The 15,167-nt window shown below is 38.9% G+C and overlaps 1 protein-coding gene across 1 annotated transcript; it reads left to right on the plus strand.

Moving 5' to 3' along the window:
- The first annotated feature begins 1,929 nt into the window (after nucleotides 1–1,929).
- Nucleotides 1,930–3,222, plus strand: LOC125373268. Its single transcript, XM_048384267.1, has one exon. The coding sequence runs from the start codon at nucleotides 1,930–1,932 to the stop codon at nucleotides 3,220–3,222; it is 1,293 nt and encodes a 430-aa protein (XP_048240224.1).
- Nucleotides 3,223–15,167: the final 11,945 nt, after the last annotated feature.

A 15,167-nucleotide genomic window follows, 5' to 3' on the forward strand; every position in this document is an offset into this window, starting at 1 on the left:
TTTAACTGATAGAAGTTTCCAGGTACGTGTAGGATCCACCTTGTCTGATGTTTATGATCAAGATCAGGGTGTCCCACAGGGTAGCATTTTATCCGTAACTTTGTTTAGTATAAAAATAAATAGTTTATCTAAGGTTTTAAATGACTCTGTTGATGGGTCATTGTTTGTTGATGATTTTAATGTATCCTGTCGAGGAAAAAACATGCACACGATAGAGAGACCGTTGCAGCTATGTCTTAATAAAATCAATGATTGGTCTGAACGTAATGGCTTTAAATTTTCTAAATCAAAAACAAATTGCATTCATTTCTGTCGGAAATATAAACCCCATAATGATCAAGTCTTACATCTAGCAGGCACTCCAATTAAAGTTGTAAAGGAAGCGAAATTCTTAGGTATAATTTTTGATCACCATCTTACTTTTCTACCACACATTAAATATCTTAAAGCAAAATGCCTAAAGGCGCTAGATCTATTAAAAGTTATCTCCAATTCCAAGTGGGGAGGGGACCAGTCAACCCTTCTTCTCTTATATCGTTCACTCATCCGTACTAAACTGGATTATGGCTCCATCATCTATGGTGGAGCCTGCAAAAGCAATCTAAAAATATTAGATGCTATTCATCATCAAGGTCTAAGACTCTGTCTTGGATCTTTCCGTACTTCTCCAATTAACAGCTTGTATATTGAGGCCGATGAGCCATCACTTAAAAACCGCCGCATTAAACTATCTTTACAGTATATTACAAAGTTATATTCTAATGAATCCAACCCTGCCTACAACTGTGTTTTTAATCCCCTTTATGAGGATCTGTACCATAAGAAATCATCTCTTATTCCCCCTCTGAGAATAAGAATTAAACCTTTCCTTTCTGCTGCTGATATTGATCTCCAAACTATATCTCCTTTCCGACTCCTGTCTTCTCCTCCTTGGCAATTGGTGCAGCCACATGTGGACCTGTCACTGTCCAAACTAAAGAAAGCAGACACAAATCAACTTCAGTACCAACAAGAATATAATCAATTACGAGCTTCTTACAATACTTACAAATCAATCTTTACGGATGGATCCAAGGATGGTGGCGCTGTCGCCAGCGCCACCATCGTTGGAACCAAAACTATATCAACCAGATTGACAGGTTCTTCTTCCATATTTACAGCAGAATCAAAAGCTATTTTAACAGCTCTTGAATATATTCAACGATCTAAACATATGCAATTCATTATTTTTTTCAGACTCTCTGTCCTGTCGGCACTCGTGAAGAGCAACCTCCTCGTGGTGAGTGCTGGGTAGCGCTAATAGCTCTTCCCCCGTGTGGAACCGGGGTAGAATATTTCCACAGCACCCCATTGCTGGTCGTAAGAGGCGACCAAAGTGGGCAGCCCGTTTGCCGTGGGTTGCGTCCCTGTGTCGGCGGAGGACGGGAGTCTGGTAGTTGAGGGCACTGGTTCCTGGAACTGTGTTCCTTTGCCCAACACACTACTTCGACCCTTACTTCGCCTAGACGGGTGGTAAGATGGGCCCGGTCTTATCAATCGGCTGGTCATGCCAGGCCCTGTGCGTAATATTGTATATATGCACACCTGTGTTGTATTTTTATGTATATTTTGGTCTTGGCCATACATAACTTGTGTGAATTATCAATTTTGTATTGAAAAATTGCCTAGAGTCTTACGCCAGAAGGCGGTGGCTCATGGGCCAATCTGGTTATATATCAACCTCTAGGTTCTATGTGACTTCAGATTACTGTCAAGGGAACCAGCCTGACTTTCAATTCTGTTTGTCAATCTTAGCTACCTACGTTTATATTGCTTGAGTATAACACCCTTGTAACCCCGGTATTGTAGATAGGTTTCCTCTACAGCATCGTCCTTGTTGACACTCCGTGGCGGGTGGGGAGCAGAGGTGTCGAATCAAATTCTCCCATCATGTCTCACAACAAATCTCCTGGTTCGTTTAAAGCAAACAAACGTCGACACGTTGATTCTGTTTCGTCTGACGACGATGTGTCACCTATCGTTGCTGATTCTTGGCCACGATTCATCGTTATAGCATCTGCAGATGATACTCCTCTGAAGCTGAATCCATTTGCCATATCAAAGGGCATCCAAAGTGCTTGTGGCGAAGTTCAGAACGTTACTCGTCTTCGTTCTGGTTCCATCCTCGTGGAATGTGCACGGAGACAGCAATCTATCAATTTGTTGGGTCTCAAACAATTTGTTAACATGCGAGTTGCTGTCTCAGTGCACAACACACTGAACTCTAGTCGTGGTATCATAAGAGATCGTTCGCGTTGTTTGTCAGAAATGTCTGAAGAAGAGATTGTTACTGAACTAGAACATCAAGGTGTCACCGCTGTTAAGCGGTTCACACGAAAATCTGAAGATGGCAAAATAATTAATACACAAACATATCTCTTCACTTTTTCAATGTCTACTGTTCCAAAATCAATTAAAGCTGGATACTTCAACATCGGAGTGGAGGTTTATGTTCCAAATCCACTCCGGTGTTTCAAGTGTCAACACTTTGGTCACGGAGCCAAATCCTGCACCGCTAAGACAAGATGCCTCCGTTGCGGTGGTCCTCATGATGGTACAGATTGCACAAATGTGCTCAAATGTGCCAACTGCAGCGGGGAGCACTTGTCTTCGTCTAAATCCTGCCCAATTTTCGTTCGTGAATCTCAGATATTAAAACTCAAGCATACAAACAATATTTCATATTCTGATGCCAAAAAGCTACTCCTACCATCTCAGACACCTTCCAGTATTTCATATTCGGCAGCAGTGTCTTCACCCACAGTCACTTCTCTGTCTTCAGGTTCCAAAATGACTAAATCAATCCACTGTCAAACTGCGATCTCTTGGATCAATGATGACCAGATCATCATTGATGATGCTACGCCAAGTAAACCCGCAACACTGTCATCTTCAACTCAGACCGAGAATCTGCAAACATTAACCAGTCAACAAATTGAACCAGACATCATAGAAGAAATTGAAACAGTTCAGGGTGAAGCCCATCTATCAAAAAAGCAAACAAAAAAGCAAATGAGGAGAAAGGCCAGGGCACTCCAGCACTTGGAGGAGCCTTCTCCTGTTGCGTGCCCTGTTGTGGTTCATAATCCTTTTGAACCATTGGACATGGAGGTTACTCCAACCCTCCCAGGACATGGAAATGTCCCCTCCACTCGCTTACGTACCCCCGTTGAACCTCCATGAGCGGAGCTTCTAATTTAATACAATGGAATTGCAGAGGACTTAGGAACAATTTTAATGATCTCCAGTTATTATCACAAGATTTTAAACCATCAGCGTTTAGTTTACAGGAAACATACCTGAAAGATACAGATAACTTTGATTTTCGTCAGTACAAATCATATCATTCGTTTTCACCTCCAGGTGCCAAAGCTACAGGTGGCGCTTCTATTTTGGTGAGGCAGGATGTCATCCATAGCCCTGTCCCTCTCAAAGGCAACCTTCAAGCTGTTGCTGTCCGTCTGTCTTTACATATCACCTTCACACTTTGCTCTTTATACATTTCACCCTCGTCTCCTCTTCTGCAGTCTGATCTTCAGGATTTGTTTGATCAGCTCCCAAGACCCTGTGTCATTATGGGTGACCTGAATGGGCATAACCCTCTTTGGGGAAGTACAGATACCAACAACAAAGGTAAAATCCTGGAAGACTTCATTTCAAATAATAGTTTATGCATATTTAATGATGGATCAGACACATATTTGCATCCCGCTACTGGAACTTATTCTGCTCTTGATTTGTCACTCACAGATCCAGATGTATATAGCGAATTTGAATGGTCAGTCCACAACGATCTATGTGGAAGCGACCATTTCCCCACAATACTTTCTGCTATTAACCCGAATGATGATCCACCTGTGTCAAGGTGGAATTTTAACAAGGGCAACTGGCCATTATTTCAGACACTTTGTACTGACAAATTGACACCTGACATTTTCATCACTGTCCCTGATCCTATTCAGTTGTTCACGGATAAACTGATTAATATTGCTGATGAAACTATTCCTAAGTCCTCTGTTAAACCACACATTCGTAAACCATGGTTTACTGTTGAATGCAAACATGCTAGGAAGAGTAGGAGGAAGGCTGAAAAATACTTTCGCCGTCATCCTACAGTTCACAATTTAAATAAAGTGAAGATAAATGGTGCCAAGGCTCGACGTACGTTTAAACAAAATCGGCGACAGTCTTGGCAAAACTTTGTATCAAAGATTAATTCCCGAACGCCTATGACAAAGGTGTGGAACATGATACAAAGAATCAAAGGGAAAGGCTCAAATTCTGGTGTTCATCATCTTAAAGATGACCATGGTCTATTAACTGACAAAGTTGATATCGCAAATAAGTTGGGTGAAACTTTAGCTAAACATTCTTCATCATCCAATTATAATCCCAAATTTCAGAAATATAAAAATCAACAAGAAAAGAAAACTATTAACTTTATTTCGGATAATGGTGAAGACTACAACGAAGTATTTTCACTACATGAGCTCAATACTGCCCTAGCGCAAGCTCATGATACCGCAACAGGGCCTGATAATATACATTATCAGCTCCTTAAACATTTACCTAATTCCTGTCTCGAAACGCTTTTAAATATTTTTGATAATATTTGGACATCAGGACACTTTCCTCCTTCGTGGCACAATGCCATCGTTATCCCTATACCAAAACCTGGCCGGGATCATACCGATCCATCTAACTATCGACCTATTTCGTTAACTAGCTGCGTTTGTAAAACCATGGAACGCATGGTCAATAATCGACTAGTTTGGTTCTTAGAAACCAATGATCTTCTTTCAAATATTCAATGTGGTTTCCGAAAAAATTGCAGTACTATTGACCATCTGGTTCGTTTAGAATCATTCATTAAAAATTCCATTGTAAATAACCAGCATGCTGTATCAATCTTTTTCGATCTTGAAAAAGCTTATGATACAACATGGAAACATGGTATTTTAAAAGATTTACATGACTTCGGTTTAAGAGGCCGTTTGCCTCATTTTATATCGCAGTTTTTAACTGACAGACAATTTCAAGTTCGTGTTGGATCAACCCTGTCTGATCATTATAATCAGGATCAGGGAGTTCCACAGGGCAGTATTTTGTCTGTCACATTGTTCAGTATAAAAATAAATAGTTTATCAAAAGTATTAAATGACTCAATTGATGGGTCATTGTTTGTGGATGATTTCAATATATCATGTCGTGGTAAAAATATGCGTACTATTGAACGCCAATTACAGTTGTGTCTTAATAAAATTCATAAATGGTGTCTTGAGAATGGCTTTAAGTTCTCACAGACGAAGACCAATTGTATACATTTCTGTCGGAAATATAAACCCCATAAAGACCCTGAACTCTTTTTAGATGGCACTCCAATCAAGATTGTAAAAGAAGCCAAATTTTTAGGATTAATTTTCGACCATCATTTAACCTTTTTGCCACATATTACTTATCTGAAGACAAAATGCCTGAAGGCCCTAGATTTGTTAAAAGTCGTTTCAAATTCAAAGTGGGGAGGGGATCAGAAAACCCTTCTTCACTTATATCGATCATTGATCCGTTCTAAATTGGACTATGGCTCCGTTGTGTATGCTGGAGCTTGCAAGAGCAATTTAAAAAAGATGGAATCAATTCACCATCAAGGACTACGTCTATGTCTTGGTGCTTTTCGAACTTCTCCGGTTGACAGCCTCTATGTGGAGGCTGATGAACCTTCTTTAAAACAACGCCGTACTAAATTGTCTCTTCAATATATTACTAAATTACGTTCGAACCCCTCTAATCCTGCTTATGCCTCTGTATTCTACCCCCTCTATGAAAATCTATTTCTGAAGAAACCGAAGCTGGTTCCTCCACTTGGGATTCGGCTCAAATCCAATATTACTGCTGCAAATCTTGATCTGGATCTTATCTCTCCTTCCCGGCTTTTGTCTACTCCTCCCTGGCAGTTGGTGAGGCCAGAAGTAGACATTTCACTGACACGCTTTCTCAAGGCTGAAACAAATCAACTGGTTTATCATCAGGAATATTTACAATTAAGACACAAATATGACACTCACCGTTCAATCTTTACTGATGGATCCAAGGGTGGTGGCAAAGTAGCAAGTGCCGCTGTCGTTGGATCACAAACCATATCATTTAGAATACCTGACAATAGCTCTATTTTCACTGCTGAGGCCAATGCTATCCTTACAGCTTTGATATATATTAAACAACAGTCTTCATGTAAACAGTTTATCATCTTTTCTGATTCTCTTTCATGCCTTCAGGCACTGCATAATGTATCTTCCACTCATCCACTGATTTTAGATGTTTTAGAACTTTACAATGATCTTTCAACTGGCCAATACGACATCGTCTTTTGTTGGTTACCCAGTCATATGGGCATCACAGGTAACACAATGGCTGATGCTGCTGCTAAAGCAGCACTCAACGAATCTGTGACACCACTTCTTCTCCCATACAGTGATTATAAACCTGTAATTAGATGTTACATCAGAGAGCAAATGCAGAAGAAGTGGGACACCCAAGTAGTTAATAACAAATTACATGCTATAAAACCAACTATTGGTTACACCTACTTGGGTTGTCAGTCCAGATTCGAAGAGGTCATTTTGCGGCGATGTCGTATTGGCCACTCGCGATACACACATGAATATTTGTTAAAAGGTGAAGATCCTCCGTTCTGTATCCCTTGTGATGAGAGAATCACGGTCAAGCATGTCCTGCTTGACTGTATTGATTTTTCCATCACAAGGGATCAGTATTTCAAAGTTACATCGTTAAAAGATCTTTTTAATCAGATTAATTCTCATTTAATTATCGGTTTTTTAAAAGAAATAGAATTGCTTGATAAATTTTGATATGTATTGTAAAAAGTATGTGATTTTAATTTGGTAGAATGACGTAATAACTGAGATTGTTAGTGGCTGTACCTTCAAAGGGGGTTGAAGTAACGTAAAATAATTGTCCCCCTGAGAACGTATGTAAGTCCCATTTCATTCAAAGTATTTTTCATTTTCCATGTTTTTAATCGTAGAATTCTTGTTGTTTTTAAATGTTTTGGCTTAAACTTGCCGACAATCACCAGTAGCCAGAGGGATGGTGTAAATCCTGCTGGGTTACCATGTAGGTAGCAGAAGTATCGTAAGTCCCCATGGTACCTAGTATGGTGACCTACCTTTGGTTATGGTGATCTATAGCCCATTTTTATTGTGTACTGTTCTGAATTGTTATGAATTTTATCATGATATGCTAGTTTTAAATCTACATCTGTGATAGTCTAGTGTTTTTACTGTCCTTTGTCGACAGATTTTAATGTCTCTATGTTATAATATATAACTTGATTTAGTCACCATATGGCTGAAATATTGCCGCTGTGACTTAAAATATTAACTCACTCACTCACTCACTCTGTCCTGTCTTCAGGCTATCAAAAATAATTCGTGTACGCATCCCGTTTTACTTGACATCATTGAATTACAAAATGAGCTTGCTACTGGCCAATACGACATCGTCTTCTGTTGGTTGCCCAGCCATGTTGGAATCGTTGGCAACTCCTTGGCTGATGCTGCTGCAAAAGCAGCACTCAACAAATCTGTGACACAACTTCTGATCCCCTACACCGATTATAAACCCGTGATTAGATCTTACATCAGAGATATAATGCAAAAGAAGTGGGACACCCAAGTAGGTATAAATAAATTACATGAAATCAAACCAAATGTCGGATATACCTTCTTGGGCTGTCAGTCCAGATTTGAAGAGGTCATTATGCGACGATGCCGTATTGGCCATTGCCGTTACACCCATGACTATTTGTTGAAAGGTGAGGATCCTCCGTTCTGCATCCCTTGTGATGAAAGAATCACTGTCAAGCATATCTTGCTTGACTGCGTTGATTTTTCCATCACAAGGGATAAATATTTCCAGGTCAAAACTATAAAGGATCTTTTTAATACTATAAGTACTCATTTAGTTATTGGTTTTTTAAAAGAAATTGAATTGTATCATAAACTCTGTTAATATATTTTGTGTATAACAACTTTTTAAATTTAGTAGAATGCATTTATATCTGAGATTGTTAGTGGCAGTATCCTCGAAGGGGGTTAAAGTACTGTAAAATTATTGTCCCCCTGAGAGGATATCGTAAGTCCGTGTCATTCAAAGAATATTTACATTTACTACGCTTTTAAACGTAGAATTTCTGTCAATTTAATTGTGGCTAAAATTATGTACAATCGCCAGCGACTGAAGGGGTTATGTAAATCCTGCTAGGGTCCATGCAGGTAGCAAAGGTACTGTAAGTCCCCATGGTCCCTAGTATGGTTATCTACCTTCAGTTGCTGGCGCTCTATAGCCCGTTTTTATAATGTAATGTTATGTATAGTGCTATTGATTTTATTATTACATACTAGTTTTAAATGTATTGCTGTGATACGTCTAGTTGTTTTACTGTCCCTCGTTGGCAGGTTTTTACAATCGTTTCAATATATATATTCTATTTAACTATTGATAGTCACGATATGGCTGAAATATTGCCGATGTGACTTAAAATTTTAACTCACTCACTCACTCACTCATGTAATTTATTGATACCTACTTTGGCGTCCCACTTCTGTTGCATAAGATCTCGCATGTAAGATCGAATCATGGGTTTAAAATCAGTGTATGGGATCAGAAGTGGTGTCACAGATTTGTTAAGCGCTGCTTCAGCAGCAGCATCGGCCATTGTGTTACCTTTGATACCAACATGGCTTGGTAACCAACAAAAGACGATGTCATATTGGCCAGTAGCAAGATCATTAAATAACTCAAGAATTTGTATTAAAAGTGGATATTTTTAATTGCCTGAAGGCATGAAAGAGAATCTGAAAACAGTATGAATTGTTTATGTTTAGATTGATTACTGATATATTTAAGTGCTGTAAAAATGGCGTGTGCTTCTGCAGTGAATATTGAACTGTTATCAGGTAAACGTGAAGAGATTGTTCTGGATCCAATGACAGTGGCACTAGCAACTGCGCCACCATCGTTGGATCCATCTGTAAATATAGATTTATAAGTGTCATAATTGTTTCTTAGTTGATGGTATTCTTGTTGGTAAATTAATTGGTTAGTATCAGATTTCTTTAATTTTGTTAATGTAAGGTCTACCTCTGGCCGTACCATTTGCCAAGGAGGTGTTGAAAACAGTTTAATGGGAGTTATATCTTGCAGTTTAATATTGGAAGCAAACATGGCAGACTGGATTCTGATTCCGAGTGGTGGAACAAGAGATGACTTTTTATTGTAAATATCTTGGTAAAGAGGATTGAAGACGCAATAAAAAGCTGGATTGGACTGATCAGAATATAATTTAGTGACATATTGTAAAGATAATTTTAGACGGCGTTGTTTAAGAGAAGGCTCATCTGCTTCTATATAAAGACTGTGAATGGGACTAATCGATTATTTACCATGCGTTCCATCGTTTTACAAACACAGCTAGTTAGAGAGATAGGTCGGTAATTTGATGGATCAGAATGATCCCGCCCAGGTTTGGGTATTGGTATAACGGTGGAAACGTCCCTGATGTCCAAATGTCATCGAATATAGTCAACAAAGTTTCAAGGCATGATTCGGGCAAGTGTTTCAGCAGCTGATAATGAATATTATCAGCGCCTGCTGCTGTATCATGAGCTTGCCCTAAGGCATTATATAGCTCATTTAGAGAAAATACCTCATTGTAATCTTCACCATTATCGGATGTAAAATTTACATTTTTAGATGAAGAAGAATGATGAGATAAAGTTTCCCCAATGCTATTGGCAATGGCAGATTTATCAGTTAACAAAGTATCGCCATGATTCCTTGCCTTTGATCTTTTTTTATCATGTTCCATACCTTGGACATAGGGGTACGAGAGTTAATTTTTGAGACACAAGTCTGCCAGGATTGACGTTTATTTTGCTTAAATAGACGTCTTCCCTTGGCATTTGAAATTTTAACAGTATTTTAATTATGAACAGTGGGATGTTTACGGAAGTACTTAGAGGACTTAGGTATTGATTCATTAGCAATTTCATTCAGTTGATCTGAAAACAACTGAATTGGGTCAGTAACATTCTGAAAAAACGTAGGTTGTAATTTATCTTTGCATAAAGATTGAAATAAAAGCCAATCAGCCTTCACAAAATTCCATCGAGGTGGAGGTGGATCATCAGCGGGATTAATGGGTTTAAGCACCGTGGGGAAATGGTCACTCCCTCATAGGTCATCATGGACGGACCATGAGAATTCATTTAACAAAACTGAATCCGTCAAAGACAGATCTAATGATGAATACGTACCAGTTGCAGGGTGTAAGTAAGTGTCATCATTAAAAATGCAAAAATTATTATCGGAAACAAAATCCTCGATCACTTTTCCCTTTTGATTAATGGTTGAACCTCCCCATAAAGGATTATGCCCATTTAGATCACCCATGATGACACAGGGCTTTGGGAGCTGGTCGTATAGTTTTTGTAGGATCAGTACGCTGAAGATTTGAAGATGGAGGAATGTATAAGGAGCAAAGTGTGAAGGCAATATGCAGTGTCTAACAGCAACTGCTTGCAAATTCGTGTCAAGCGGAACAGGACTGTGAACAACGCCCCGCCGCACCAACATAGAAGCACCTCCAGTAGCTTTATCTCCTGGAGGAGAAAAAGAATGATAGGAACTATACGGCCTTAATTCAAATCTATCTGTATTTTTTAAGTACGTGTTAACAAATTGCTGATGGAATATAATCTGTTGTTAATAACTGTAGTTCATTAAAGTTGTGCCTAAGCCCTCTGCAATTCCATTGAATTAGACTAGAATGATTCATGGTGGTTCTATAGGAGAACGCTCACGTGAATGTGAAGATGAGTCACCACTATTGGTGTGGTGTAAAGATGGGGTAACATCCATCTCAAGAGGCTCGAGTGAGTGAGTTAAGATTTATAGTCACATCGGCAATATTTCAGCCATATCGTGACTAAATCAAGTTGGACAGTAATAATACATAAATATAGACATTAAAATCTGTCGACAAAGGACAGTAAAAACACTGGACCATCACAGATGGAGATTGTAAAACTAGCATAACATAATAAAACTTGTAACAATTCATAACAATACACAATAAAAATGGGCTATAGATCACCGATAGCCAAAGGTAGGACACCATACTAGGTACCATGGGGACTTACGATACTTCTGCTACCTACATGGTAACCCAGCAGGATTTACACCATCGCTCTGGCTACTGGTGATTGTCAGTAAGTTTAAGCCAAATCAGTTAAAATCAACAAGAATTCTACGATTAAAAACATGGAAAATGAAAAATACTTTGAATGAAATAGGACTTTGAAGGTACAGCCACTAACAATCACAGTTATATAATCATTTTACCAAATTAAAAGCACATACTTTATACAATACATAACAAAATTTATCAATCAATTCTATTTCTTTTAAAAAAGCAATAATTAAATGAGAACTTACCTTAAAAAGATCCTTCATAGATGAAACCTGTAAATAATTGTCCCTTGTGATGGAAAAATCAACACAGTCAAGCAGGACATGCTTGACTGTGATTCTTTCATCACAAGGGATACAGAATGGAGGATCCTCACCTTTTAACAAATATTCATGAGTATAACGAGAATGGCCAATACGACATCGTCTTAATACTACTTCTTCAATTCTGGACTGACAGCCCAAGTAGGTATAACCAATATCTGCTTTAATTGCATGTAATTTATTTATACCCACTTGAGTGTCCCACTTCTTCTGCATTAGGTCTTTGATATAGGATCTAATAACAGGTTTATAGTCACTGTATGGTATAAGAAGTGGTGTCACAGATTTGTTGAGAGCTGCCTTTGCTGCAGCATCAGCCATAGTCTTACCCGTGATTCCAACATGACTGGGCAACCAGCAAAAGACGATGTCGTATTGGCCAGTAGCAAGGTCATTATACAATTCTAAAATATCTAAAATGAATGGATGATGCGAAGAGCTAGATTTGATTGCCTGTAGACACGATAATGAAGCTGAAAAGATGATGAACCATTTACAACTGTACTGTTTTTGGATATATTCAATGACAGCAGCACTGGAGACTGTGCTGTCGTACTTGGATCCATCTGTGAAAATAGAACGGTGGGATTCGTATTTAGCTCTAACTTGTAAATATTCTTGCTGATATTCTAATTGATTTGTGTCTTGTTTTTTAAATTGTGTGAGAGTCAAGTCCACCTCCGGTCTGATAAGTTGCCAAGGAGGGGAAGACAGAAGCCTGAAAGGAGAAATATTATCTAAATCAATATGTGCAGCTGTAATGTGGGGTTTAATCCGAATGCCTAGTGGTGGGACCAGCTTAGGCTTACTCTGAAAAAGGTCTTCGTAAAGGGGTTGAAATATACAGTTATATGCAGGGTTTAACGGGTTAGAACGTAATTTTGCAATATATTGAAGCGATAATTTGATACGCCGCTGCTTTAATGATGGTTCATCAGCTTCTACATATAAGCTATCCACAGGAGACGTTCGAAAGGCGCCAAGACATAGTCTTAGGCCCTGATGGTGAATAGAATCTAATTGTTGTAAATTGCTCTTACAGGCTCCACCATAAACGATGGAGCCATAATCTAATTTAGAGCCTTCAGGCATTTAGTTTTAAGATAGTTAATATGCGGCTTAAAAGTTAAATGGTGATCGAAAATGAGACCCAGGAACTTGGCCTCTTCTACAACCTTGATAGGAGTGCCATGTAAAAATAGTTCTGGATCTTTGTGGTGCTTGTATTTTCTACAAAAATGAATACAATTGGTCTTAGCTTTTGAAAACCTAAAAGCATTTTCAAGACACCATTTTTCGATTTTGTTGAGACATAGCTGTAACTGTCTCTCGATGGTACGCATATTTTTACCACGACATGAAATATTAAAATCGTCCACAAAAAGTGAACCATCAATGGAATCATTTAAAACCTTTGACAGACTATCAATCTTTATGCTAAACAGAGTTACAGACAAAATTCTGCCTTGTGGGACACCCTGATCCTGATTATAATGGTCAGACAGGGTGGAACCCACACGAACCTGAAATTGTCGGTCTGTTAAAAATTGGGATATAAATTGAGGCAAACGGCCTCTTAACACCAAATTATGTAGATCTTTTAAAATACCATGCTTCCAAGTGGTATCATACGCTTTTTCTAAATCAAAAAAGATTGATACTGCATGCTGATTATTGACAATTGCATTTTCGACAAAGGATTCTAAATGTACCAGATGATCAATGGTACTTCTATTCTGAAGGAAACCACATTGTATGTTACTGATAAGATTGTTAGTTTCTAAGTACCACACCAGTCGATTGTTTACCATTCGCTCCATGGTTTTGCACACACAGCTAGTTAGTGATATTGGTCTATAATTAGATGCATCACTATGGTCCCTACCAGGTTTAGGTATGGGGACAACTATAGCATTACGCCATGAAGGAGGAAAATTTCCTGACGTCCATATGTGATCAAATATATCAAGAAGCGCCTTTAAACATGAATTAGGTAAATGCTTTAGGAGCTGATAATGAATATTATCATCTCCCGTTGCAGTGTCGTGCGCTTGACCAAGTGCAGTATTTAGCTCGTGTAGCGAAAATACCTCATTATAATCTTCTCCATTTTGAGAAGTAAAATCAACCCTCTTAATTTCCTGCTGTTTCTGATATGTTTGAAACTTGGGATCGTAATTCGTCGATGAAGAGTGTTTGGCCAGCGTCTCGCCCAATTTATTAGCAATGTCCACTTTATCAGTTAATAAATGGTCACCTTCCTTGAGATGGTGGACAGTCGATTTTGAGCCTTTACCTTTAATTTTAGCAATCATGTTCGAAACCTTGGATATCGGCGTGCGAGAATTAATTTTAGAGACATAATTTCTCCAAGACCTACGCTTATTCTGTTTGAATGTACGGCGTGCCTTGGCATTTGCTATTTTAACATGATCTAGATTATGTACAGTTGGATGTCTGCGGAAATATTTCTCCGCTTTTTTCCTGCACTTCCTAGCCTGTTTGCATTCTTTATCAAACCATGGTTTTCGAATGTGTGGATTTGCAGAGGACTTTGGAATGGTTATGTTGGCAATTTTGTTTAAAATATCAGAAAACAGCTGAATAGGATCAGTGATATTCCTGAACACATCAGGCTTCAACCTGTCAGTACAGAGTTCCTGAAAGGAAGGCCAGTTGGCTTTGGTAAAGTTCCACCTTGATGTGGGTGGAACGTCAGATGGAGTATTTGCTGTTAGGATGGAAGGAAAATGGTCGCTGCCACACAAGTCATCGTGGACCGACCACGTAAATTCGTTCAAAAGATATGAATCTGTTAGTGACAGATCTAAAGCGGAATAGGTTCCAGTAGCAGGATGTAAATAAGTATTTGATCCATCATTGTAAATGCATAAATTATTGTCAGAAATAAAATCTTCAAGTACTTTCCCCTTAGGATTAACGTTAACACTTCCCCACAGAGGGTTATGTCCGTTTAAATCACCCATGATAATGCAAGGCTTAGGGAGCTGATCATATAAGGATTGAAGCTCTGATCTCTGAAGCACAGAGGAAGGAGAGATATACAGAGAACACAAAGTAAAGGTTATGTGCAAAGTCAGTCGCACTGCAACAGCTTGAAGATTAGTACGAAGTGAAACAGGCTGTGGATCACTCCCTGCTTCACCAGAACAGTAGATCCTCCAGTAGCTTTAACACCTGGTGGAGAAAATGAATTATAGGAACTGTACCGGCGCAAATCAAAGGTGTCGGTTTCTTTGAGATACGTCTCTTGGAGACAGATTGCTGATGGCGTAAAATCTTGTATTAAAAGGTGTAACTCGTTAAAATTGGTCCTGAGACCTCTGCAATTCCACTGTACTAGGGGATGGGAAATGGTCATGTTACTGGTAGGTGAACGGGAGATCTATTTCTCCCACTTCGTGGCGACTTACTTCTGTTGCGCCCTTGGAGATGAGGAGAGACATCCATGTCCTCCAGAGTCTGAAGGCACTCGTGAAGAGCAACCTCCTCGTGGTGAGTGCTGGGTAACG

Source organism: Haliotis rufescens, unplaced genomic scaffold, assembly GCF_023055435.1.
Source record: "Haliotis rufescens isolate VD_foot unplaced genomic scaffold, xgHalRufe1.0.p SCAF_5, whole genome shotgun sequence".
NCBI classification, from domain to species: Eukaryota; Metazoa; Mollusca; class Gastropoda; order Lepetellida; family Haliotidae; genus Haliotis; species Haliotis rufescens.